The 27,876-nt window shown below is 47.2% G+C and overlaps 2 protein-coding genes across 3 annotated transcripts in view; both read left to right on the top strand.

The window, feature by feature from the left end:
* The first annotated feature begins 913 nt into the window (after window positions 1–913).
* On the top strand, window positions 914–8,069 carry tmem169 (transmembrane protein 169). 2 transcript variants are annotated; one of them, XM_002942006.5, is made up of 3 exons: window positions 914–1,058; window positions 5,821–6,201; window positions 6,601–8,069. In XM_002942006.5, exons 2-3 carry the CDS (start codon window positions 5,892–5,894, stop codon window positions 7,221–7,223), a joined length of 933 nt encoding a protein of 310 aa, XP_002942052.1. In that variant the 5' UTR covers window positions 914–1,058; window positions 5,821–5,891; the 3' UTR covers window positions 7,224–8,069. The 2 variants fall into 2 exon arrangements, with proteins under 2 accessions (XP_002942052.1, XP_004917675.1); XM_004917618.4 differs by lacking the exon at window positions 914–1,058 and adding an exon at window positions 2,258–2,459.
* Window positions 8,070–12,769: 4,700 nt separating this feature from the next.
* The window catches only part of xrcc5 (X-ray repair complementing defective repair in Chinese hamster cells 5), a 32,286-nt gene continuing 17,179 nt past the window's right edge, over window positions 12,770–27,876 (top strand). Inside the window, exons 1-11 of the mRNA XM_002942008.4 lie at window positions 12,770–12,878; window positions 17,240–17,353; window positions 17,915–18,098; window positions 18,426–18,474; window positions 18,784–18,906; window positions 19,539–19,730; window positions 20,702–20,816; window positions 25,823–25,961; window positions 26,075–26,187; window positions 26,713–26,775; window positions 26,951–27,088. Of these exons, the coding sequence (XP_002942054.3) occupies window positions 12,861–12,878; window positions 17,240–17,353; window positions 17,915–18,098; window positions 18,426–18,474; window positions 18,784–18,906; window positions 19,539–19,730; window positions 20,702–20,816; window positions 25,823–25,961; window positions 26,075–26,187; window positions 26,713–26,775; window positions 26,951–27,088 (1,248 nt within the window). The 5' untranslated portion in view covers window positions 12,770–12,860. The remainder of the gene's footprint in view (window positions 12,879–17,239; window positions 17,354–17,914; window positions 18,099–18,425; window positions 18,475–18,783; window positions 18,907–19,538; window positions 19,731–20,701; window positions 20,817–25,822; window positions 25,962–26,074; window positions 26,188–26,712; window positions 26,776–26,950; window positions 27,089–27,876) is intronic.

Raw genomic sequence — 27,876 nt, 5'->3', positions numbered from 1 at the left:
GATCCTCATCCAGTGAAACCGCAAACTATTTTTTTTAATATCTAGTATAAATAAATTTGAAGCAACTGGACTTGTTTAGTAATCATTGAATTACTAAATGATTACTAAACAAGTCCAGTTGCTTCAAATTTATTTATACTAGATATACCATGACCTGGATGAATTAAAATCTTCATAGACATATTTTTTTTTAATTGTTTATATGTACACGTTAACTGTTCTGTCTTTTGTACCCCTCTATTCTGTAAGGCGCTGCGCAAATTGATGGCGCTATATAAATAATAATAATAAAATGGAGTCTATGGGAGATGGCCTTTCCGTAATTCGGAACTTTCTGGATAAAGGACAGAAAGAAATCGCCAGCGCTCGGTCTAACCCACGCTGTAGCGTTGACCAGCTGCTAGAAACACACTATTGTGCCAGCGCTCAGTCTAACCCACAATCTGGAGTTGACCAGCTGCTAGAAACGATAAAAAGCCATTAATTATACACAAAGAGAAAGAAAGTTTGCCAGCGCTTAGTTTGCCTTTAAAAATAATTTTTACAAAAAATGAGGTGTTAGTACCACACTTTGGCCAAAATATGTAAGCTCACGTGCCACGTTACAATGAAGGGCCTTGGCGTGGCACGTGAGCTTACATATTTTGGCCAAAGTGTGGTACTAACACCTCATTTTTTGTAAAAATTATTTTTAAAGGCAAACTAAGCGCTGGCATTCTTTCTCTTTCTGGATAAAGGGTTTCCAGATAACGGGTCCTATACCTGCACCAACTGGGATATGCCAGACAGATTCTGGATCCTTTAGGCTGGCCGACAAAGAGTTAACCTTTCAGGCAGCACAGCAGCAATGGCCGCTCTCAGCTGTATGTGTTGATGATGTAATGTGAAAGGGCCCTATCTCCTCCCAGCGATGTTCCTGGTGGGTGTGGCCTGTCCTGGACAGTGGCTGCTACTCTGTCTTTTGTGCAGGGAGCAGCGGTCAGGACTGAGCTTTGGGGATGGCACCTTACCCGCTACCCTGAGTGGGGGAAGAGGAGCAGGATGGCTTCTCCTACATGGTAAGAGCTCTATGGGTTTCTATACACAGTTGCCATATACACACACACATATATATATATATATTAATATATCCATATTCACTTAATTCTCTGATATGGGGAATGATACAATCTGCTGGGTTTGTACCTCCGGGTTGCCTTATTGCACCAGAGATTCATCCCCAACTGCCCGGCAAGATCTGGATATAAATAAATGCCCCGCTGAGAGTGAAAGCCGGGCAGAATGTATTGGGGTAATTAATCAGTGAGGGTAACTGGGCAATTACTGAATGGCTGGGTGGTGCTGATTAGAGAGGAAATGCATTGGGACAGCTGTGGGATATATATGTTTATCCCCTTCCCCTTGTTCCACCCACCGGCTGAGGTTTCACTGCAGTAAGTCTGAGAATTTGCCCCCCCCCCCCGACTATTATTAGATATATTTTTCTCGCATTTTAAACTTGCAAATTCTTCCTGGCTCTGCGGATGGATAGAGCCGGCTTTCTGGGAAGGATGTGCTAAATGCATCAAAGGAAATGGGTCAGTCCCAGGGGGGGGGGGAGGCTATTGAAATGCAAACTTGCAATAGCAGCTCCGGGCTGTCTAAATCTCCCTGCGGCTACTGATGAACTACAACTTCCAGCAGCCCCCTAGCAAGGCAAAGGATTCTGGGAGTTGGAGGCAACATTGCACCCTAGCGACATATATGGGCGTAAACCCATGATAAAAAATTCATACCCCCCCAAATGCATTTTCCACTTCTATTTTTGGATGCGTTAGCGCCGGCTCTGTACTGATGCATGGGTGCTTGCCGGAGCAGAATTCCATTAGTACTGGCCTCTTTAGGCTAAAGCTGCTCACTATGGAGGTAGTAAGGCCACAATAAATCTCTTATTTTACTCTTATTGTTGCAACTATTTGTAGGTTGTTGGACCCAAAATGTCTTTTTTTTTTTTTTTTTTTAGCACAACCAAGTGTAGGACATGCACAGCAGGGTGGACTAAGTAATTAAAGAATTAATTAAGCTTTCTGTGCCCCATCGCTATTTGTCGGTATGTGCTGATGTCACAATTTATTAAGTGTGATGATGTCACAATTGATTAAGCGCAAGAATGCGCGGCTAAAGTTGCCCATACACGGGCAGATTTCAGCTGCCAATTTGGTGCCGTCAGACTGATTCGGCAGCCATTTTGCTCATGCATGGGCACCCCCGATGGACCTACCCGACCGACCTAAAATTGCCCAGATCTCGATTGGGCAGATGTGATTTTTCATCAGATCGGGGACTGTATCAGCTTGCTGAGTGTTGGACTGGGCTGAGTGGATAATGGCAAAAATCCCAGGGGACCCCGGCAGCCCAGATCCGATCCCCCCCCAGGGCAATTCCGGGATCCACTGTCTCCCTACCCCTACGTGCCGCAAGTAAGTTTCTTTTAGGAGCGCTTGGGGGAGGGGTCAGAGGGTGTTGGGGGCATCTGGGGGGGTGAAGGCAGCAGGGGCCATTGGGGGGTGCAGGGGCCCCTGAGGCAGAAACACCGGTGGGCCCTGCACCCCACTGTCTAACCCTTTTAGGAGAGCTTGGGGGAGGGGTCGGAGGGTGTTAGGGGGGGTGAAGGTGGCAGGGGCCATTGGGGGGGGGGTGAAGGTGGCAGGGGCTGTTGGGGGGTGCAGGGGCCCCTGAGGCAGAACCCCCTTGCTGTTGCAGTCCTCAGTCGGATGGTGCCTATGCCCGCCATTGTGATTGAATTAGCCCGATATCGGCCACTTTGGGTGAGCATATCAGGAGGATATATCCGCTCGTTTGCCCACCTAGAGTGGCCAATATTGGGCCAACATGTCTGACCCCCTTAAGTGCTGCATATGGTAGCCGTTGCTAAAAGCTTTTGATTTATGTGTCTAAATGAGAATACAAGGTGGGGTGAGCTATAATATAATGGTTTCCCACCCAGGAAGAAGAACCCTCTCTGAAGGTGCCCCACCCCTTGCCCTTGGGTTATAAAGTGGCAATTCTCAGTATTGTCTATGGCAGGGGATTTTTGTGGCATTTAGTAGCTGCCACTAAGTAGCTCCATGTGTCTTCACCCTAAAAATTAGAGTTAGGGAGTAAATTTTCTGTTACACGTGTCCCGTAGCTTTAAGGGACTGAGTGTTGGATCAACTCCTATCATGTTTTTCTCATTTCCACTCTTTAAGGAAAAAAAAAAGCATCAAAGGGATTTTAGGACCATCTGTTTTCATGCTCTGCCATTCGTTCCCATGGGGAATATGTCCCAGTGCTGTCACAGGGCAGGTGCTTTGTAGCCTTTGTGTTCCTGGGCTCCCTCCCCACACAATGGCTGTCAAATTCAACTGGAAGCCCATGGCTACTGGGAGTGGTGGGAGTGAAATGGAATGGTATAGCTTATTGTGTGCCCAGAACATTCCTTCTGTGTATATTTGTATTTATACATATGGGTAGGGGGTGCCATAGTGTTTCCCTTAGACAGTACAGTATGGGGGTACAGCTTATTGTGTGCCCAGAACATTCCCTCTCTGTATATTTGTATTTATACATATGGGTAGGAGGTGCCATAGTGTTTCCCTTAGACAGTACAGTATGGGGGTACAGCTTATTGTGTGCCCAGAACATTCCTTCTCTGTATATTTGTATTTATACATATGGGTAGGGGTGCCATAGTGTTTCCCTTAGACAGTACAGTATGGGGGTACCGCTTATTGTGTGCCCAGAACATTCCTTCTCTGTATATTTGTATTTATACATATTGGTAGCCAAGACAGTACAGTATGGGGGTACAGCTTATTGTGTACCCAGAACATTCCATCCAGTACAGTGCTTATTGTGTGCCAGAACATTCCTTCTCTGTATATTTGTATTTATACATATGGGTAGGCCATAGTGTTTCCCTTAGACAGTACAGTATGGGGGTACAGCTTATTGTGCCCAGAACATTCCTTCTCTGTATATTTGTATTTATACATATGCCATAGTGTTTCACTTAGACAGTACAGTATGGGGGTACAGCTTATTGTGTGCCCAGAACATTCCTTCTCTGTATATTTGTATTTATACATATGGGTAGGGGGTGCCATAGTGTTTCCCTTAGACAGTACAGTATGGGGGTACAGCTTATTGTGTGCCCAGAACATTCCCTCTCTGTATATTTGTATTTATACATATGGGTGGTAGTGCTGTATGACGTCCCCCTTTATATTATGCCTCGGGTGTAACAATAGGGGCAGCTGACTCCATGGCAGCCTGGGGGGGGGGGGGGGGGGGGCTTCATACTAATTTGCAATTTCAATGTATGTTTTCAGACCAGATGTGGAGGGGCTTTATATTTCCTTATGGGGCCCAGGGGGGGCTAGTTATGCTATTGCTGTGGCCCCATCGCATTTATAAAGCCCCAGTGTAGGATTGAAAATCTATTTTTTTTTTTTTTCTTTTCCTAAAAGTGAGTCTATTGGGCTCCTTTAATTTCTTACGTGACTGACAGTCCCGCACTCTTCTTACCCAGCAGAGCTCACGTGTCTGGGAGAAAGGAAAAACTCTGATGGCTCCCAGACCCAGTAGCTAATAAAAGCCTTACAATAAAACCCCAGTGGCGCAGTGGCTGCCAGGAACAGTACAAGCATTCAGGCAGTCAGTGTGTCTATTCCTCCGGCTCGGAGATCTTGTTCTCTTTTCATGAATGCGCCTTGTTCCTAGCAAAGATGTTATCTGGGAAGTGAAGCATTTAAAGGGGAAGTTAGCTGTACGAAAAGTCCACTTTACAAGTCAGTGTATGCGTTACAGTCCCAGAGACCCTCGCAGCAATGGGTTAAGTAGTGAGGGGAAAAAGGAACAAGAGAAGGGTAATAATAATAATAATTAAATACAAGCAGATGATCTACATCCCCAAGATGGAGCTGCCATGCCACTTGCTCTTCAGCTGTCAATAAAACATCTGCTAGGTTATTGGCTACTGGCAGGGCCACCATCAGAAACCATAGGGATCCAAACTACTTAGTTAGCAGGATGCTCCTCCCCAGGGGGCTGCAGTTATTACCCCACTGGTTGCCTGGGTTGCCCTGGGTGGGCCCTGCCAACAAAGCAGAATAGGGCCCCAATGAAAGAAATACCCACTGAATTAAATTGCATTACATGGCCACACCCCCCAATTTAGCTCATTGGATCCAAACACACCCATGATCCTTCCAAACCCTTCTTTGCATCTCTATAGGCCCTACCTCTGTCTGGACTCCTCTTCCCCAATGGCAGCTCTTCATGGGATGTTTTGACCATAGCTGATGGAAACCAGTGGTGACCAAAACATCTCTGTCCAACTGTCACCAAACTAGTTCTTTGCCCAACTTGCCCACCTACATGCTGTGCCAAACCAGGCCTTTCCAATCATTTGGCCCCCATGGCTAACATTCATATCATAATGGCGGCCTATACAAGCTCATTTAGAGAGGAACCATCACCATGACAATGTGGCCCTTGCCTTATGGTAGAAAGTCGGTGAGGGCCTAAATGTGCCCATGTATGGCCAACTTAAGGCTACTGATATGCTTTCTTCTGTGGCATGTAATGGTAGCTTTCTGTTACTGAATGAGAAGCTTTGCCCGGCCATCTTGAACTGATGTTGCCAACATGCTCTACTACCTCACACCATTGCAGCTTTCCTGGTTCAAAATGCCTGTTGCTTATTCGATATGTAACCAGTTTACATGGCAGACATGACTATCTAGTGTGGGTATTGCAGTTGGTGACTGTCTCTTTCTCTCTCTCTTATGCCCGTAGGTAAGACGTAGTATGTGGAGGCAGCAATAGGCTTCATGGAGACAGAGGGCTTCCGGCACATTTCCTGAACAATGCTGGCTGAGGAGATTCAGAGTGATGTTGGGGTTGAGGAACAACCCCCAAAGGAAAATAAAAGCGCCCCCCAGAGCCCGCTGAGGGGAACTCTGCGCAGAGCCGCTGCCGCGGTGTCATTCGAGGGGGTGACTGGAGAGGCCACTGTAGAGAGGAAAAGGAAGAAGAAGAAAGAGCCTCGGCCAGAGTCCATCATTGTCTATCGTTCCGACAGTGAGAAGGTGCTGGAAGATGAGCAGGCTGATGATGAAGGTGGAGACAGGAAAGCAGAGGAAGGTTCCAGATTTCTGGGAACCCCAATGGCTGATGGTAAGTAGTTTTCACTGTGGCACCTGCTATAGTTCCAGGGGTACCCAGGGCACTTATAAGCACTCACCCCAAATCCCCCCCTAACTGGCCTTCAGGCTGGGCCCCCTTAGCTCATAACAAGGTTACAGATATATAGAAACATTGGGGTAACAGTCACCCGCTATAGTTCCAGGGGTACCCAGGGCACCCCAAATCCCTCCCTGGCCTTCAAACTGAGTTTTAGTTGTATCTAGACGAGCAAATTACAATCTCCCCCTAAGTGCCCTTCAGTCCAGTAGACTTGGAGAACTGTCACTCTACCTAAGTGAATGATTATTGACCTACAAGTGCTACAGAGAAGTTGGGGTGGGGAACGTAACTCTACTGGTTACCACTACAAGCATCTCTCTGTTCCTACAGGAGGATGGAATTTGCCACCCGACAGCCGCTACGTGACCTTAACTGGAACGATCACTCGAGGTAAGAAGAAGGGCCAGATGGTGGACATCCATGTCACACTTACTGAGAAGGAACTCCAGGAGCTTGCCAAATCCAAAGAGCCTTTGCCGGCAGAGCCAGAGGAAGGCAAGAAGAGCTATTCCACAGGCTGGGACAGGGGTCCACACATTGTGCTTTGGAGTCTACTTTGTCTACCAGTTGTGTTTGTCCTCTCCTTTGTTCTTTCCTTCTATTACGGAACTATCACGTGGTACAACATCTTCTTGGTGTACAACGAAGAGAGGACTTTCTGGCACAAGATCACCGTTTGCCCCTTCCTGATCATTTTCTACCCCATCATTATCGTGGCCGTGTCCGTGTCCTTAGCCCTCTACACGGCGGTGACTCAGGTCTCCTGGTCTTTTGAAGAGTGGTGGCACGCGGTGAGGGACATGGAGAAAGGGTTCTGCGGCTGGATCTGCAGCAAGCTTGGCCTCGAAGATTGTTCCCCCTACAGTATCGTGGAGCTGCTGGACTCGGACAATATCTCCGGGAGTCTGTCGGCCAAAGGCTCCACTCAAGGGGTAGAAACATCAGCCGTTTGATGGTTTGTAGCCCCCCAGCCTCTGTTCCTTCACATATTTATCGGCCATGTTGGAATTCTGGAGATTTGGTGCCAATGACCATTATAGACCAGACTCCCGGATCAGAGATAGGGGGCGCTGACGATATTTATCCCTGAACATTATTATACAATTGTTATTTTCATTCATCAATGTTGTTGTTTTCAAAAGGAATTTCACGTAGTCACAAATAAAAGGAGTGGTTCCCCCTTTGGACCCTAGCAACCAGATAGCTGTCGAAACTCCAGATTGGAGAGCTGCTGAACAAAAATGGAAATAATTAAAAATAAATGAAGACCAATTGCAAATTATTTCAATATCACTCTCTATATCGTTCTAAAAGTTAATTCAAAGGTGAGCGACCCCTCTAATGTGACTTCTGTCTAAGCTTGGAACGTTCCGTTACAGTTGTGCAACAGTGCCCCAGCGCAGCCGGATCTGGCGCTTATTCTCACAGCAGCGTCAAGTTCATTGTTTACAAATACGTGTGTCTATGGGGCAAGGTTTGTGCCACCATTACTGACTGGGCATCTGCCCTCGCAGCCCAACCATTCTATGGGGTGGAATGTTCTTTCTACATAGAGGAACCCAACTCGGAACATGATGGGATAATAACCACTTTGTTTTTATTTATTCACCGGTATTTAAATGTCTCTACTTTGCCTTTATGTTTGCTTCCGAGAAATAAGGGACACACGTCTGATTTATTTGCATTTAATTTATCTTTTGTTTCTTTTATATTCCGCTGTTAATGGGGCCTCAGGGGTGAGACTAACGGAGTAATGTAACAGTCTATTAAATGGCAAGTAAAGCCTGTGTTCCAAATAATGTATCGTACAATTGTATAGTGCAATGGGGGGGCTACAGGGCCTGTAACCTTTTAGTTACCTTGTTATGGGCTAAGGGGGCCCAGCCTGAAGGCCAGTTAGGGGGGGATTTGGGGTGAGTGCTTATTTGTGCCCTGGGTACCCCTGGAACTATAGTGGGGTGACTGTTACCCCAATGTTTCTATATATCTGTAACCTTGTTATGGGCTAAGGGGGCCCAGCCTGAAGGCCAGTTAGGGGGGGATTTGGGGGTGAGTGCTTATTTGTGCCCTGGGTACCCCTGGAACTATAGCAGGGTGACTGTTACCCCAATGTTTCTATATATCTGTAACCTTGTTATGGGCTAAGGGGGCCCAGCCTGAAGGCCAGTTAGGGGGGGATTTGGGGGTGAGTGCTTATTTGTGCCCTGGGTACCCCTGGAACTATAGCGGGGTGACTGTTACCCCAATGTTTCTATATATCTGTAACCTTGTTATGGGCTAAGGGGGCCCAGCCTGAAGGCCAGTTAGGGGGGGATTTGGGGTGAGTGCTTATTTGTGCCCTGGGTACCCCTGGAACTATAGCGGGGTGACTGTTACCCCAATGTTTCTATATATCTGTAACCTTGTTATGGGCTAAGGGGGCCCAGCCTGAAGGCCAGTTAGGGGGGGATTTGGGGTGAGTGCTTATTTGTGCCCTGGGTACCCCTGGAACTATAGCAGGGTGACTGTTACCCCAATGTTTCTATATATCTGTAACCTTGTTATGGGCTAAGGGGGCCCAGCCTGAAGGCCAGTTAGGGGGGGATTTGGGGTGAGTGCTTATTTGCGCCCTGGGTACCCCTGGAACTATACCAAAAGTTCAGAACACACAAACCTACAACTTCTAATTCAGATGCTGAAGGACCCTGCGGCGCTGCCCAGACACTCACTTATGTCAGGAAGCTGGGCCTGGGGACCTGCACGTTGCTAGTCGAACTATTCGTGGCTGTGAGAGAACAGAAATATCCCACCCCGTGGCCAAAGTGAGAGATGACTCAGTGCCCTGGGTTCTGCTCATCTGGGTTCCCAGGAGGGGAGAGATATTTACAGCCTTGGCACAGCGCTGTTGAGATACAGTTGGCACAATGAGTGGCCCTGAGTTTGATTCCATACTATCCCCCCCATGCCCATACTCTACCCCCCCGCCCATACTCTGCCCTCCTGCCCATACTATCCCCCCCTGCCCATACTCTACCCTCCCTGCCCATACTCTGCCTTCCCCTCCTGCCCATACTACCCCCCCTGCCTGTGGCCATATTCTTTTACCTTTATGTCTGAATGATGATGTTGGACTTTAACTCTGACCCAGTTCAGTGATGACCCCAAAGAGAGAATCAGCTTTAGGGCCGGGACACGTGTTTCTTGCCCAATGAGCGTCATTCTAAGCCATTTCCCAGTATACTGATCCCTTCGGAACACCTTTCTGCTGATTTTGTTTCAGTGCTGAAGGGGTTAATTCTGTAGGAAATCTAAGTAGGTCAATAGACAATTCGCTGTCAGAGCGAGTCGGATTAATGTCATCACAAGGCTGTCTGTCTCGGCACCGTACAGAGCGCGGGGGGGGGTTCTAATGTGCAGCTTCTCCCCGGGGGGGCACGTAGGCATCGGAGATTTTACAAGAAGGAAACTGCCCATTGCTGATATCTGCCCCAGGGTACAACCCACAGTCACTTTTACCCCAGCTGCATTGTGGGAAGGACCTCAGGAGTCACAACTGCCAGTTCCGCTGCTATGCACTATGTGTGGGTGCATTATTGTTGCTTTGTCTTAGGGGGTCCCGGAACCCCTCATGGGGACCTTACATACAGGCCCTGGTCATTGTAACACTCGCCTGGGGGCCACAAGTACAAACAGAAAGTGCTGTTCATGTTACTCTGAAGTACAGGTATAGGACCTGCTATCCAGAATGCTCGGGATCAAGGGTATTCCAGATAAGGGGTCTTTCTGTAATTTGGATCGCCATACCTTAAGTCTACTAAAAAAATCAATAAAACATTAACTAAACCCAATAGGATTGTTTTGCATCCATTAGGGATTATTTATATCTTAGTTGGGATCAAGTACAGGTACTGTTTTATTATTACAGAGAAAAGGGAATCATTTAACCATTAAATAAACCCAATAGGGCTGTTCTGCCCCAATAAGGGGTAATTATATCTTAGTTGGGATCAAGTACAGGTACTGTTTTATTATTACAGAGAAAAGGGAATCATTTAACCATGAAATAAACCCAATAGGGCTGTTCTGCCCCAATAAGGGGTAATTATATCTTAGTTGGGATCAAGTACAGGTACTGTTTTATTATTACAGAGAAAAGGGAATCATTTAACCATTAAATAAACCCAATAGGGCTGTTCTGCCCCAATAAGGGGTAATTATATCTTAGTTGGGATCAAGTACAGGTACTGTTTTATTATTACAGAGAAAAGGGAATCATTTAACCATTAAATAAACCCAATAGGGCTGTTCTGCCCCAATAAGGGGTAATTATATCTTAGTTGGGATCAAGTACAGGTACTGTTTTATTATTACAGAGAAAAGGGAATCATTTAACCATTAAATAAACCCAATAGGGCTGTTCTGCCCCCAATAAGGGGTAATTATATCTTAGTTGGGATCAAGTACAGGTACTGTTTTAATATTACAGAGAAAAAGGAATCCGTTAACCATGAAATAAACCCAATATTATTTGATTAAAATGGAGTCTATGGGAGACAGGCTTTCCGTAATTCGGAGCTTTCTGGATAACCGGTTTCCGGATAAGGGATCCCTCACCTGTACTAACTCAAATCAACCAATTAGAATCCTCCTATTAGCGTGAAGACACACAGAGCTACTTGTCACGGCTACTAAAACAGACAATGCTGATCATTTACTTATAATTGTCCCTATGTGTGTTTAGCAGAGGCAATTCTTAGTACTGTCTATGGCAGGGGATTTTCTGGCATTTAGTAGCCGTGACAAGTAGCTGCTACTAAGTAGCTCTGTGTGTCTTCACCCTTAGCTGCCTTCTGCAACATTATTTCAAGACTTAGAACCAGTGGGTGAAGTTTCCCTTTTACACCACAAAATATTTTGTAAATAACTCCCCAATGTTGACTCTATCCCCTGTATTTGCTGGGGACATAAACACCTCATTGTCCCAAGGCTGCAGGGAGTGTAAGAGAGGAGCCTTCCCAGCCCCACAGACCGGGTTTAATCACGTTCCGCAGTCAGAAAGCCACTTATTTGCCTCCAGCTCCCCACAATGGGCGCACAGTGAGCGGCACAGAGATTTGGGACTATTTTGGCTGGGGGTCTCTAAAGGCCTCATTGTTCTGCAGACAACTTGCCCTTTGTGCCAGCGCTGTGCCCCGCCAGTAGCTCAGGGGATGGCAATTAGCCACGTCAGGCTGAGCCTATTACCAACTAATGGTCCTTTGCTGGGAACCAAACAGCTGCCCCGAGACATTTCCCATTAATGCCCCCCCAGTGTAAGTATAGGGGAGACTCCAGGACTTGCGCTGTACATTTACAGTATTATGGCCCCCAAAGGAAACTACATATTTATATCACCAGGCGGCTGGGGCTTTATGAAATGTCATAGGGCTGCTGTATGTTTTGGGGGATACAGCAGCTCTATGGTCTGAGTCAGTCCTTGAAGCTTTTGTCTTATATATCCTTACATCCTCGCATTGGTAATGTGAGGGGTCATTAGTACTCACATGGGGGCAAAAGCAAGTGACCTAGAGCTTGGGCAGGGCCCTGACCCACAGGGGAGTATTAGCCTAGAAAGGAGAGGTTGGGGGTACTAAAACAGGGATAGAATTAACCTGATATCTCAAGTGTTATTAACTAGTAGGAAGCTGTAGTTCAGAAAACATACATCAGCTTTATGGCATTGTAGTAAAGCAGCAAGTAACATTCACTTCCAAGAATCCTCTTTATTTTCCAAAAAAGGAATTGCTCCAGCAGACATTTTAGGGGCATTAGCGCTCATACTTGGAAAACAATAATAGTGTTTAAGTTTCACTTGAAACTGGGTGAGATAAAAAACAATGATGGGATTAACTTCCCCTTGAAAATGTGTGAAATGGAAAACAGATAGGATTAACTTCCCCTTGAAAATGTGCCAGGCTGTCACTGACTATTCCTTTACTATTCAGATAAAAAAAAGTTAAATGTTAATAAATCATGAATCATGGGAGTTTATTTTGAAAAACTCTATAATTTTTCAGGGAAAATTTACGAAAAACTCATGTTTCGAGAAACAATATTGGAAATATCAAGTACTGGCAAAAACCCATTTGTAAATCTCAAAAATATCTAGAAGTAAAAAAAAAATCGACTTTTTTTCTGAAAATTGCTTAGTAAATGTGTAGAAAATACACGTAAAATTCCATAATTCCCGAAACAAATGTTACAAACTAATAGAAATGACCTAGGCCTGCAATACACACAGACACCTGCAGGGGGAGGCAATTCACCTTCCTTCATAGAAGGTTACAATGCCTGCAGTACACAAAAGCAACCTCTAGAGGTACAATATTCATTAGTAAAGGATGGTGTTAGACAAGCCATGCAGCACACCAAATGGCCTCTAGGGGCAGCCGATTCATTTAATTCAATCGTCTTAGAAAAGGTTTGATTAATTGGTAGTAGCGGTGCTACGGATGCGGTTCCCTCAGGCGGCCGCTAGGGGTAGTCGAAGGCACATCAGCCGATGCGGAACCTTATACCGAGATTCCCGGGCGGTAGATTTATCGTTGCACAGCGAACCCGGAAGCAGCAAGATGGCCCGGGCAGCCAAAGTAAGAGAGGGAAATTGGGATAATGAATATAACGAGCAGGGAGGGGGGTAACTGTACCTTGTTGTTCCTGTAGGTGGCCAATAGCAGCTTTGGAATGACTGGGACCTCTATGTGTCCCCCTTATTGCGTCCCTCCCTTTTATAATGTATGGACTTTATTTAATTTATACTCCTTCTGCCCTAAATACCCCAGAGAGCAGCTGGGAGCCAGTGTAGCAGCTCATTTCAATGGGTCCTACTTGGCTGGGCAGAAACCAGTGCAGCCTGCATCAAAAGGGAAATTTTAACCAATAAAATGAAAAGAATATTGTATTATTTTGCAGTAATATAATATATCACCCTTCCTTACCTCCCAGGCAACAGGGTTGTACAGCAATAATTAGCAATTTGGCACCAATCCCGGAATCTTTTTGGCCGAAGTGAACTGTAATTTTCCCCTGGGCACATTGAAGGCAGTCGCTGCCCCCGGGGGCTTCCCATTCGGTAACATTAGCAGCAGTGACAGGGCGCTTTAATTGCCACTGGACAGGGTTGCCAGACTTATTTTTCCAAGCCAGCCCAAAACTAGCCAAAAGCCACTTTAAAAGTAGCCCAAAAATAGCCCAATATGCACAATGGAAAGAAATTCCAAATAAATAAAAGTATAAATGGGAAAACCTGTGTATAATCCCTACCCATGCCCTGTGCCCCCTCTCCAGTTACTGGGATGGCTGATAATTCCCTTTGTGCCCAGTCCGGCTGGGAAGTCACTACAGAAATGGATTCAGTATGTTGCATTAACCCCAGACATGATATACATATGGGTGCGTTGAACTACAACTCTCAGCAGCACCAAGATATCCTGAGAGTTATAGCTTAATTATCAACTGCAGAACTGCCCCACATCCCAGTAGAAAGTAACAGTACAATCACATACCCTATAGAGCAGGGGGTAGAACTGCCCCACATCCCAGTAGAAAGTAACAGTACAATCACATACCCTATAGAGCAGGGAGCAGGGGGTAGAACTGCCCCACATCCCAGTAGAAAGTAACAGTACAATCACATACCCTATAGAGCAGGGAGCAGGGGGTAGAACTGCCCCACATCCCAGTAGAAAGTAACAGTACAATCACATACCCTATAGAGCAGGGAGCAGGGGGTAGAACTGCCCCACATCCCAGTAGAAAGTAACAGTACAATCACATACCCTATAGAGCAGGGAGCAGGGAGTAGAACTGCCCCCACATCCCAGTAGAAAGTAACAGTACAATCACATACCCTATAGAGCAGGGAGCAGGGAGTAGAACTGCCCCCACATCCCAGTAGAAAGTAACAGTACAATCACATACCCTATAGAGCAGGGGGTAGAACTGCCCCACATCCCAGTAGAAAGTAACAGTACAATCACATACCCTATAGAGCAGGGAGCAGGGGGTAGAACTGCCCCACATCCCAGTAGAAAGTAACAGTACAATCACATACCCTATAGAGCAGGGGGTAGAACTGCCCCACATCCCAGTAGAAAGTAACAGTACAATCACATACCCTATAGAGCAGGGAGCAGGGGGTAGAACTGCCCCACATCCCAGTAGAAAGTAACAGTACAATCACATACCCTATAGAGCAGGGAGCAGGGGGTAGAACTGCCCCACATCCCAGTAGAAAGTAACAGTACAATCACATACCCTATAGAGCAGGGAGCAGGGGGTAGAACTGCCCCACATCCCAGTAGAAAGTAACAGTACAATCACATACCCTATAGAGCAGGGGGTAGAACTGCCCCACATCCCAGTAGAAAGTAACAGTACAATCACATACCCTATAGAGCAGGGAGTAGAACTGCCCCCACATCCCAGTAGAAAGTAACAGTACAATCACATACCCTATAGAGCAGGGAGTAGAACTGCCCCCACATCCCAGTAGAAAGTAACAGTACAATCACATACCCTATAGAGCAGGGGGTAGAACTGCCCCACATCCCAGTTGAAAGTAACAGTACAATCACATACCCTATAGAGCAGGGAGCAGGGAGTAGAACTGCCCCCACATCCCAGTAGAAAGTAACAGTACAATCACATACCCTATAGAGCAGGGAGCAGGGGGTAGAACTGCCCCACATCCCAGTAGAAAGTAACAGTACAATCACATACCCTATAGAGCAGGGGGTAGAACTGCCCCACATCCCAGTAGAAAGTAACAGTACAATCACATACCCTATAGAGCAGGGGGTAGAACTGCCCCACATCCCAGTAGAAAGTAACAGTACAATCACATACCCTATAGAGCAGGGAGCAGGGGGTAGAACTGCCCCACATCCCAGTAGAAAGTAACAGTACAATCACATACCCTATAGAGCAGGGAGCAGGGGGTAGAACTGCCCCACATCCCAGTAGAAAGTAACAGTACAATCACATACCCTATAGAGCAGGGAGCAGGGGGTAGAACTGCCCCACATCCCAGTAGAAAGTAACAGTACAATCACATACCCTATAGAGCAGGGAGCAGGGAGTAGAACTGCCCCCACATCCCAGTAGAAAGTAACAGTACAATCACATACCCTATAGAGCAGGGAGCAGGGAGTAGAACTGCCCCCACATCCCAGTAGAAAGTAACAGTACAATCACATACCCTATAGAGCAGGGGGTAGAACTGCCCCACATCCCAGTAGAAAGTAACAGTACAATCACATACCCTATAGAGCAGGGAGCAGGGGGTAGAACTGCCCCACATCCCAGTAGAAAGTAACAGTACAATCACATACCCTATAGAGCAGGGGGTAGAACTGCCCCACATCCCAGTAGAAAGTAACAGTACAATCACATACCCTATAGAGCAGGGAGCAGGGGGTAGAACTGCCCCACATCCCAGTAGAAAGTAACAGTACAATCACATACCCTATAGAGCAGGGAGCAGGGGGTAGAACTGCCCCACATCCCAGTAGAAAGTAACAGTACAATCACATACCCTATAGAGCAGGGAGCAGGGGGTAGAACTGCCCCACATCCCAGTAGAAAGTAACAGTACAATCACATACCCTATAGAGCAGGGGGTAGAACTGCCCCACATCCCAGTAGAAAGTAACAGTACAATCACATACCCTATAGAGCAGGGAGTAGAACTGCCCCCACATCCCAGTAGAAAGTAACAGTACAATCACATACCCTATAGAGCAGGGAGTAGAACTGCCCCCACATCCCAGTAGAAAGTAACAGTACAATCACATACCCTATAGAGCAGGGGGTAGAACTGCCCCACATCCCAGTTGAAAGTAACAGTACAATCACATACCCTATAGAGCAGGGAGCAGGGAGTAGAACTGCCCCCACATCCCAGTAGAAAGTAACAGTACAATCACATACCCTATAGAGCAGGGAGCAGGGGGTAGAACTGCCCCACATCCCAGTAGAAAGTAACAGTACAATCACATACCCTATAGAGCAGGGGGTAGAACTGCCCCACATCCCAGTAGAAAGTAACAGTACAATCACATACCCTATAGAGCAGGGGGTAGAACTGCCCCACATCCCAGTAGAAAGTAACAGTACAATCACATACCCTATAGAGCAGGGAGCAGGGGGTAGAACTGCCCCACATCCCAGTAGAAAGTAACAGTACAATCACATACCCTATAGAGCAGGGAGCAGGGGGTAGAACAGACAGGTTGAGCCTGAATAGAATAGAAATAGGAGCCTCTGTCTATAATGTCCAATTGCATGCTGGGTATTGTAGTTTTATATTAATCCTAGCTGTAGGCTAATTGTTAGATACAAACTACATTACCCAGCATGCAGTGGAACAGGCACAGTAGGGGAAAAAACTTTCACTAGTTTCCAAACTACAAACCCGCCTAAGCTCCAAAGAATAGCCCAAAACTGTACCTTGGCGGGTTTGTACTTTGGAAACCTGCCTGGGCTTTAAATTAGTAGCCCAATTTGGCAGGAAAACCCGCCATCCTGGCAACCCCTGCCACTGGGGGGCAGCAGTTTTCCAAATGCATGTGCGATGGCACTGACTGGCTAAGCATGCTGGGAGTCTGCCCTTGCAATGGCTGGTGATGCACAGAATCATCTAGTACCATGACATGGATATTCTGACATACAGCAGCCATTTGGAAGCAGACCCTCATCTGTAATTAAAGGCATGGAGGTGCAGTAACCCCTAGCAACCAATAAGATATTTGCTTTTAAACAGGTGTCCAGTCAGTGCTACCTGTTGATTGGTGATTATACCTGTAAAAATGTTGCACCTATTATTACATAACCTCTATAATGTGTAACTGTTGGAGGGCCCCATACACGGGCAGCCGAATTGGCCCAAAGAACCTGAATTAGTACCCTGTATATGGCCGCCTATAGACCTCATTTCTACCCCCTTCCTTAGAGTGCCGTGGTGCTGTGCATGGACGTAGGACTCGCAATGAGCCATTCCAACCAAGGAGAGGAGTCTCCGTTTGAACAGGCCAAGAAGGTTATGATGCTCTTCCTGCAGAGACAGGTACTGGGGATAATTTGAATTTGCCCCTGTCTGTGCCTCGGCCCTTTCCTTCCTGCTCTCACCCTGTTTCCTGTCTTCCACTTCTGGTTTCCATTCTCATTTACTCCTAAATTCTCTGTCCTTCCTGTTCATCTTCTTTATCTTCCTTCTCCTCAGCTGCCATTGATTTCCAGTCTGGCAGTCACTCTTGTGTCCTTCCTATTATCATCTCTTGTATTAGGGTGAGGACACACTGAGCTACTTAGTAGCAGCTACTTGTCATGGCCTGCCATAGACAATACTGAGAATTGCCTCTGCTAAACACACGTAGGGACAGTTATCAGTAAATGATCAGCATTGTCTGTTTTAGTAGCCGTGACAAGTAGCTGCTACTAGTAGCTCTGTGTGTCTTTCCCCTTATGTCTGCCATATTCCCATGTCTTCCCACCACCGCCCCCCCTTTCCATCCCATGTTCCTCTGGTTTTGTTCTGCATCTCTTGCTCTCGCCTTGTGTCCGGCTCCATTTAACGCTCCCCAAGTGACGCCATTAGGCCAAATACTCCTCCTTCATTCTCCCGTAGGTGTTTGCAGAGAGCAAGGATGAGATTGCAGTGGTTCTGTTTGGCACGGACACCACGGATAATGCCTTGGCTCGTGGGGACCAGTATGAGAACATCTCTGTCCATCGCCACCTGATGCTTCCAGACTTTGACCTCCTAGAACAGATACAGAATGTGGTTGAGCCAGGCTCCACGCAAGCCGACTGTATCCTCCTTGTGGCCTATAGGGCAACATCGCATCAATAGGATTAGGTACTGTGGGTTTGAGACAAATGGACACCATGCTAGCTCTTCTGCCGACCCAATGAATAACCGACACCCCCTTTTAACTTTTCCCATTGCTCAAACACACGCTGCTTGCCTCCAAGGCTTTCACTGTTGTTAATTTTAGCCAAGGGGAGCAGTATGGCAGCTCTCACATGCAAAAATACACAGAGAAAAAATGGCAAGTCATTTTAAAGGGTAAATGAATACATTTTTAATAAGATGATCCAATTGCATAATTCATAAGTTCTTAACATTCTCACCAAAGTCCTCGATGCTCTGATCGTGTCAATGGATCTTCTGCAGAAGGAGACGCTGTAAGTAATGGCCGGAGGCTGGGGGGCAATTATCCTTGCACACTTTTTTACACTAAGATGAGACAATTTCTTACCCGTCCTTGGTTGGAAACGGATCATGGTTAAAGCCTTATACAAGTCACAATTATTGAATCTCTTTCAGAGCATAGAGCTGTTGTGCACTGTTCCAGGTACGGCAGCCATATGTAACTGAATTGTTCCCTGTATTCCATATAGTGTATGTATGTAATAATGTGAGTGTATAGGGCCGGTGGCTGAGAGCTTGGCAGTGCCATTGGGCAGTGTCGTTTATCTTCTTTATTCTCACAGGGGAAAGAAGTACGAGCGGCTGCACATTGCAGTATTCTCCGACCTCAGCAGCCCCTTTAGTGTCGACCAACTTGAGGTTATTATCGCAAACCTGAAAAAAGCCGGGATCAGCCTTCAGTTCTTGTAAGTTCTGCCGTTATCGTTCTTGCCCTATTGCATGCCCCTTTGCACTTTCTAGCTGTGTGCAGCTTTCCTTGATGGAAACAGACTATAGAATTCAGTTTGATGGGGCCCAACCAGACCCTCCCAACCCAGAGTTAGCCCCACCTTCCTACCTGGTACAGTGGGAGGAGAACACCCAACAATCGGGATCAGGAAGGATCAGAATGACTAGGAGATCTGAACAATTTAGACTCACCGTGCCCTGGTCCCTGTGGGCCATTCCAGTTGATCTAAAGTGAATAAAAAGCTCCACTTTGTAGCCAAAATGCCATCAGCCTGCTTTATAGCCCCCATAGGAATTAATGTAAACTGGGGGAACCCTTGAATAGTGGCTACCAAGGTGCAACAACAACCAAGCCCCGCCCCACTGTCTGACTATGGGAAAGAGAACAGCCCAGGAGCATAAAATATAGAATCACCTGAGTAAGCAAGCACTTGGAGGGTTACGTTCTAGGCAGTGAGATAATGTTGCTTGTGTGACTGTACCACTGCCCCTATAATGGCGCTGATCCTCATTCATGGATTGGTCGGTTTGTTGGATTCATGTTGTTTTCTCTCTCACTCCGTGTCTTTGTTTCCTACACCTTTCCCAGTCTGCCTTTCCCTGTTGATGAAGAGGAGGCTGGAGATTCCAGTAATAACAGAGGGGATTCGGGCAGCTCGGACAGAGGGCGGGGGCCTGGGAAAGGCCTGTCTGACCAGCAGAAGGAAGGCATTGAGATGGTGAGGAAGATCATGTTCTCTCTGGACGGGGAAGACGGACTGAGTGAAGTTTTTACGTTCAGGTAAATTGTAGTGGGACCTCCCTGTTACTGAAATAAATGTTTCAGGAAGGGGATTCCATTGTGTGCAGGCTTATATGGCTCCCCAAGAATGTGATGTACCCCATAGGGGTTCTGTGCACTTAGGTTCTTCCCATCTCAGCAAACCCATTCTGCATGGACCTGGCTTTGTGCATGGGGGGATTATTGTGGAACGGACCCCCCAAATTGTTCCACAACGCAGGAAGCACATTTTTTAATTGGGGGTCAGTGACCCCGGCAGCCGAAACCTTTTGCTCTGTGAGGCTACAGTTTTATTGTTATTGTTACTTCTTTCTATTCAGGCTCTCACCTATTCATATACCAGTCCCTCATTCAAACCACTCCCTGGTTGCTAAGGTAACTTGGACCCTAGCAGCCAAATAGCTGCTGAAGCTCCAAACTGGAGAGCTGCTGAACTGGAAATGAAATACATAGTGTTATAGTAAGTTAGATTGAAAAAAAGACATACGTCCATCACATTCAACCATAATGCCTATAAATAACCTGCCTAACTACAAGTTGATCCAGAGGAAGGCAAAAAACCCCACCTGAAGCCTCTGTAATTTGCCCCAGAGGGGAAAAAATTCCTTCCTGACTCCAAGATGGCAATCGGACCAGTCCCTGGGGCAACTAAGCGCTATCTCCCCTACCCCTGTATTCCCTTTGTAAAAAAAATTAGAAATCATAAAAATAAAGACGAATTGCAATATAATATATCGGACATTCGAGTTTTCGAACTATAGCTTGAATGTATATAACGTCAGTCGTAAAGCAAGACAAGGCTGCTGTTTTTTAGCAGAACGGAAGTAGCGGAAGTTTTAGAAAATTCACTCTGATTTAAAATTATTCTTTTATTCGATCACTGATTTGTTGTTCTTTAACTCCACTGGAATTTGCTGTCTGAAATCATTAGTCTGTCCCATTCTCCCTTTGCTTTTCTCTCTGTGATTTAGGGAAAGTCTGGAGAGGCTGAGCATCTTTAAGAAGATTGAGAGGAGACCGATGGCGTGGCCGTGCCAGCTGACCATAGGGTCGGGCCTTTCCATACGCATCGTGGGCTATAAATCCGTAAGTGTTACTGAGATTTCATATTTTGGTGTTCTGCCTCCTATACAGCAAGTTCTGCCTCCTACCCGTACACACACCTAATACTCAACATTAAAGGAACAGTAACACCATAAAATAATTTTAAATATAATTTACTGTTGCTCTGCACTGGTAACACTAGCATAGACTCCTATAGTTTATATAAATACCCCGCTGTGTAGCCCCGGGGGCAGCCATTCCTGCACTGGTACAGCTGGGGTGTTTGCTACAGAAACCCTACTATAGTTTATATAAATACCCCGCTGTGTAGCCCTGGGGGCAGCCATTCCTGCACCGGTACAGCTGGGGTGTTTGCTACAGAAACCCTACTATAGTTTATATAAATACCCTGCTGTGTAGCCCCGGGGGCAGCCGTTCATGCACTGGTACAGCTGGGGTGTTTGCTACAGAAACCCTACTATAGTTTATATAAATACCCCGCTGTGTAGCCCCGGGGGCAGCCGTTCCTGCACCGGTACAGCTGGGGTGTTTGCTACAGAAACCCTACTATAGTTTATATAAATACCCCGCTGTGTAGCCCCGGGGGCAGCCATTCCTGCACTGGTACAGCTGGGGTGTTTGCTACAGAAACCCTACTATAGTTTATATAAATACCCCGCTGTGTAGCCCCGGGGGCAGCCATTCCTGCACTGGTACAGCTGGGGTGTTTGCTACAGAAACCCTACTATAGTTTATATAAATACCCCGCTGTGTAGCCCCGGGGCAGCCATTCCTGCACTGGTACAGCTGGGGTGTTTGCTACAGAAACCCTACTATAGTTTATATAAATACCCCGCTGTGTAGCCCCGGGGGCAGCCATTCCTGCACTGGTACAGCTGGGGTGTTTGCTACAGAAACCCTACTATAGTTTATATAAATACCCCGCTGTGTATCCCCGGGGGCAGCCATTCCTGCACTGGTACAGCTGGGGTGTTTGCTACAGAAACCCTACTATAGTTTATATAAATACCCCGCTGTGTAGCCCCTGGGCAGCCATTCCTGCACTGGTACAGCTGGGGTGTTTGCTACAGAAACCCTACTATAGTTTATATAAATACCCCGCTGTGTAGCCCCGGGGGCAGCCATTCCTGCACTGGTACAGCTGGGGTGTTTGCTACAGAAACCCTACTATAGTTTATATAAATACCCCGCTGTGTAGCCCCGGGGGCAGCCGTTCCTGCACCGGTACAGCTGGGGTGTTTGCTACAGAAACCCTACTATAGTTTATATAAATACCCCGCTGTGTAGCCCCGGGGGCAGCCGTTCCTGCACTGGTACAGCTGGGGCGTTTGCTACAGAAACCCTACTATAGTTTATATAAATACCCCGCTGTGTAGCCCCGGGGGCAGCCGTTCCTGCACTGGTACAGCTGGGGTGTTTGCTACAGAAACTAGTGCTGGGCGGTATACCGGTAAAAACCGAACACCGTTTTTTTTAAAAAAAACAATATAAATTTTTTACATACCCCCATACCGGTGTGCGCGCTTCCTGGCAATTTTTACAAATACTTCCGGGTGCGCGCGTGACGTCAGCGCCATCGCTAGGACGCATCATTCAGAGTCGGATACCAATGTGAGCTGTCGGGGGTGCCTGCGGCTGCCTGGCCAGTAATTATATTTTATGTGAAGGGGATGGGGGGGTGTTTGGGGTGGGGGGTTATATTTATGTGAAGGGGATGGGGGGTGTTTGGGGTGGGGGGTTATATTTATGTGAAGGGGATGGGGGGGTGTTTGGGGTGGGGGGTTATATTTATGTGAAGGGGATGGGGGGGTGTTTGGGGTGGGGGGTTATATTTATGTGAAGGGGATGGGGGGTGTTTGGGGTGGGGTGGGGTGCGTGCAGATGGGGGGTGTTTGGGGTGGCGGGGGGGTTGGGAATGGGGGGGTGTTTGGGGTGGTGCGGATGGGGGGGTGTTTGGGGTGGTGGGTGCGGATGGGGGGGTGTTTGGGGTGGCGGGGGGGGGTGTCTGGGGTGGTCACCTAATCATGCATGGGGAAAAAAAAATACCGTCAAATACCGTGATACCGATATAATTTTGAAAAATACCGTGATATAAATTTTTGGTCATACCGCCCAGCACTAACAGAAACCCTACTATAGTTTATATAAATACCCCGATGTGTAGCCCCGGGGGCAGCCATTCCTGCACCGGTACAGCTGGGGTGTTTGCTACAGAAACCCTACTATAGTTTATATAAATACCCCGATGTGTAGCCCCGGGGGCAGCCATTCCTGCACCGGTACAGCTGGGGTGTTTGCTACAGAAACCCTACTATAGTTTATATAAATACCCCGCTGTGTAGCCCCGGGGGCAGCCATTCCTGCACCGGTACAGCTGGGGTGTTTGCTACAGAAACCCTACTATAGTTTATATAAATACCCCGCTGTGTAGCCCCGGGGGCAGCCATTCCTGCACTGGTACAGCTGGGGTGTTTGCTACAGAAACCCTACTATAGTTTATATAAATACCCCGATGTGTAGCCCCGGGGGCAGCCATTCCTGCACCGGTACAGCTGGGGTGTTTGCTACAGAAACCCTACTATAGTTTATATAAATACCCCGCTGTGTAGCCCCGGGGGCAGCCATTCCTGCACTGGTACAGCTGGGGTGTTTGCTACAGAAACCCTACTATAGTTTATATAAATACCCCGCTGTGTAGCCCCGGGGGCAGCCATTCCTGCACCGGTACAGCTGGGGTGTTTGCTACAGAAACCCTACTATAGTTTATATAAATACCCCGCTGTGTAGCCCCGGGGGCAGCCATTCCTGCACTGGTACAGCTGGGGTGTTTGCTACAGAAACCCTACTATAGTTTATATAAATACCCCGATGTGTAGCCCCGGGGGCAGCCATTCCTGCACCGGTACAGCTGGGGTGTTTGCTACAGAAACCCTACTATAGTTTATATAAATACCCCGCTGTGTAGCCCCGGGGGCAGCCATTCCTGCACTGGTACAGCTGGGGTGTTTGCTACAGAAACCCTACTATAGTTTATATAAATACCCCGCTGTGTAGCCCCGGGGGCAGCCGTTCCTGCACTGGTACAGCTGGGGTGTTTGCTACAGAAACCCTACTATAGTTTATATAAATACCCCGCTGTGTAGCCCCGGGGGCAGTCATTCCTGCACTGGTACAGCTGGGGTGTTTGCTACAGAAACCCTACTATAGTTTATATAAATACCCCACTGTGTAGCCCCGGGGGCAGCCGTTCCTGCACTGGTACAGCTGGGGTGTTTGCTACAGAAACCCTACTATAGTTTATATAAATACCCCACTGTGTAGCCCCGGGGGCAGCCATTCCTGCACTGGTACAGCTGGGGTGTTTGCTACAGAAACTAGTGCTGGGCGGTATACCGGTAAAAACCGAACACCGTTTTTTTAAAAAAAAACAATATAAATTTTTTACATACCCCCATACCGGTGTGCGCGCTTCCTGGCAATTTTTACAAATACTTCCGGGTGCGCGCGTGACGTCAGCGCCATCGCTAGGACGCATCATTCAGAGTCGGATACCAATGTGAGCTGTCGGGGGTGCCTGCGGCTGCCTGGCCAGTAATTATATTTTATGTGAAGGGGATGGGGGGGTGTTTGGGGTGGGGGGTTATATTTATGTGAAGGGGATGGGGGGGTGTTTGGGGTGGGGGGTTATATTTATGTGAAGGGGATGGGGGGGTGTTTGGGGTGGGGGGTTATATTTATGTGAAGGGGATGGGGGGGTGTTTGGGGTGGGGTGGGGTGCGTGCAGATGGGGGGTGTTTGGGGTGGCGGGGGGGTTGGGAATGGGGGGGTGTTTGGGGTGGTGCGGATGGGGGGTGTTTGGGGTGGTGGGTGCGGATGGGGGGGTGTTTGGGGTGGCGGGGGGGGGTGTCTGGGGTGGTCACCTAATCATGCATGGGGAAAAAAAAATACCGTCAAATACCGTGATACCGATATAATTTTGAAAAATACCGTGATATAAATTTTTGGTCATACCGCCCAGCACTAACAGAAACCCTACTATAGTTTATATAAATACCCCGATGTGTAGCCCCGGGGGCAGCCATTCCTGCACCGGTACAGCTGGGGTGTTTGCTACAGAAACCCTACTATAGTTTATATAAATACCCCGCTGTGTAGCCCCGGGGGCAGCCATTCCTGCACTGGTACAGCTGGGGTGTTTGCTACAGAAACCCTACTATAGTTTATATAAATACCCCGCTGTGTAGCCCCGGGGGCAGCCATTCCTGCACTGGTACAGCTGGTGTGTTTGCTACAGAAACCCTACTATAGTTTATATAAATACCCCGCTGTGTAGCCCCGGGGGCAGCCATTCCTGCACTGGTACAGCTGGGGTGTTTGCTACAGAAACCCTACTATAGTTTATATAAATACCCCGCTGTGTAGCCCCGGGGGCAGCCATTCCTGCACTGGTACAGCTGGTGTGTTTGCTACAGAAACCCTACTATAGTTTATATAAATACCCCGCTGTGTAGCCCCGGGGGCAGCCGTTCCTGCACCGGTACAGCTGGGGTGTTTGCTACAGAAACCCTACTATAGTTTATATAAATACCCCGCTGTGTAGCCCCAGGGGCAGCCGTTCCTGCACCGGTACAGCTGGGGTGTTTGCTACAGAAACCCTACTATAGTTTATATAAATACCCCGCTGTGTAGCCCCGGGGGCAGCCATTCCTGCACTGGTACAGCTGGGGTGTTTGCTACAGAAACCCTACTATAGTTTATATAAAAACCCCGCTGTGTAGCCCCGGGGGCAGCCATTCCTGCACCGGTACAGCTGGGGTGTTTGCTACAGAAACCCTACTATAGTTTATATAAATACCTCGCTGTGTAGGAATAATAAAGACCAACAGACAAGTTGCCAAGAACAGGTCATTCTTTCTGATACTGAAAGTTGACTGAAATGGGAGCTACCAATATATTTGGTCCAATCCTGTTGAATTTAACCAGTGCGTTGCCGTGCCGCCTTGTGCCATTGTGCTTTTGGCTTTCAGGTCACCGAGGAGAAAGTGAAAAAGACCTGGGCTCACGTTGATGCCAAATCGAACAAAAAGGAAGATATAAAAAAGGAAACGGTTTATTGTCTGAATAACGATGAGGAGACGGAAGTGGAGAAGGAAGATACCATTCAAGGTAGAAATATGGGTGTTAAATATCCCCCATGAAAATCCTCAGTGCTCCCCCCTTTGTATGTGATGACAATTCCCAAATGACTTTCTCACCCTGTCGTCTCCTCCCCACCGCAGGTTACCGTTACGGCAGCGACATTGTGCCCTTCTCAAAGGTGGATCAGGAACAGATGAAGTACAGATCAGAAGGGAAGTGCTTTGCGGTTCTGGGTTTCACTAAGTCTTCCCTGGTAGGTTTCCCATTGGGTGCAGGTATTGCATTAGCAGGGGGGGTACAGCTGTGCCGGGCCCTATGAAATCTTCTTTTGCAAGGGGGCCTGGTCATGTGGCGAAAGTTACGCAGATTGAGTAAGTTATGTATAAAGTTACGCAATTTACGTAACGTCTGCAAAAACTGCCTAGAAAATTACAGAACTTACCTAGAACTTAAGTAACTTGCGTATCAAGCTAGGTGGGAAGGGGTTAAACTTAGGGCAAACCCCACTGACCCCCAATAAACTGACTTATTAGCACATTAATCAATGGAACTCCTTATATGAACTACTTATTATAGAGCTGTTTATATTGCGCACCAAGGGGCGTGGCCAAAATGTTGGTACTGTGCGCTTGTGTTTATGGGGGCCCCATATAAATAACTTGTGTGGGGCCCCAAAGTTAATGGTGGCCCTGAGCTACAGTCACTCACGCCTATTCACATTAACTCACTGGGACTGTGACTCTAATATCTTAATTATGTTTTGCAATATTTCTTATAGGTGCCCAGTCACCAGTTTGTGGGAAATCAAGTGGTAAAGATATTCGCCCCCTCTGATGACGAGGTAAATGTCACACATACATGCTAGGCCCCATCAGCCAATGAATGGGCAGAGTTCTGCCTTTTGCTCCCACACTACTTCCTGTTACAGTTAGAGCTGCATCACTTCCTGTCAGCTGATCTCTGAGGGAGCAGGGCAATATTTACGTGCTCCCAGCTGATCTTTTCCTCTCCATTAGGCTGCCAGTGTGGCCCTCTCGTCGCTGATCCACGCCTTGGATGAGATGGACATGGTTGCCATTGTACGCTATGTTTATGATAGGCGGTGCAACCCCCAGGTGGGCGTGGCATTCCCCCGCATCAAGGATAAGTACGAGGTATTTGCCCTGACTGCATAACGGCTACCAACGACACTTGCACTTCTCAACCCCTTTTAATCAATATATTCCTCTGGCTTGTAAGGAGAAGGAAAGGCATTTTGGCATTTTATTGCTAATACATTAGTGCCACCTAGAACGCTATATTTATTCTGCAGAAAGCTTTACCTGCCTGAGTAACAGCCCTAGCAGCTCCCTCTGTTTGTTTAAGATAGCAGCTGCCATTTTAGCTTGGTCTCTGTAGCTTCCTGCTGCAGCTCTGGCTGCTGGGAGCTCAGATTACACAGAGTTGGGAGGGGGAGCAGGAGAAGGGAGGGGGGGGGGAGAGGAGCGAACTGAGCGGACTCCTGCCCGTGCCCTGAAGGATTTTTCTGAGAGAGGAAGTCTGACACAGAAGAGCATGTGACAGAAAAGGAGACAAGAAATCCTGTGTTTCTTTTGATAGAGGACTCAGTGCAGCGTTTCTGTGAGTGCTTATGGCTGTATTTATATAGACCTTTCTGATTAAGCTTACTGGTTATTCAAGTACAGGTACTGTTTTATTACATTATAAATACATAAATAAACCCCATAGGGCTGTTCTGCCCCAATAAGGGGTAATTATATCTTAGTTGGGATCAAGTACAGGTACTGTTTTATTATTACAGAGAAAAGGGAATCATTTAACCATGAAATAAACCCAATAGGGCTGTTCTGCCCCCAATAAGGGGTAATTATATCTTAGTTGGGATCAAGTACAGGTACTGTTTTATTATTACAGAGAAAAGGGAATCATTTAACCATTAAAT

The sequence above is a fragment of the Xenopus tropicalis genome, chromosome 9 (assembly GCF_000004195.4).
Source record: "Xenopus tropicalis strain Nigerian chromosome 9, UCB_Xtro_10.0, whole genome shotgun sequence".
Classification (NCBI taxonomy): domain Eukaryota; kingdom Metazoa; phylum Chordata; class Amphibia; order Anura; family Pipidae; genus Xenopus; species Xenopus tropicalis.
Note: the sequence above shows the minus strand (reverse complement) of the source record. Positions and strands in the feature narration are given on the sequence as shown.

Coding starts and splice junctions, on each gene's coding strand:
- tmem169 (XM_002942006.5), top strand. CDS start 5,892: ATGCTGGCTGAGGAGATTCAGAGTGATGTTGGGGTTGAGGAACAACCC. Junction 6,202..6,600: donor GGGAACCCCAATGGCTGATG/GTAAGTAGTTTT, acceptor CTGTTCCTACAG/GAGGATGGAATTTGCCACCC.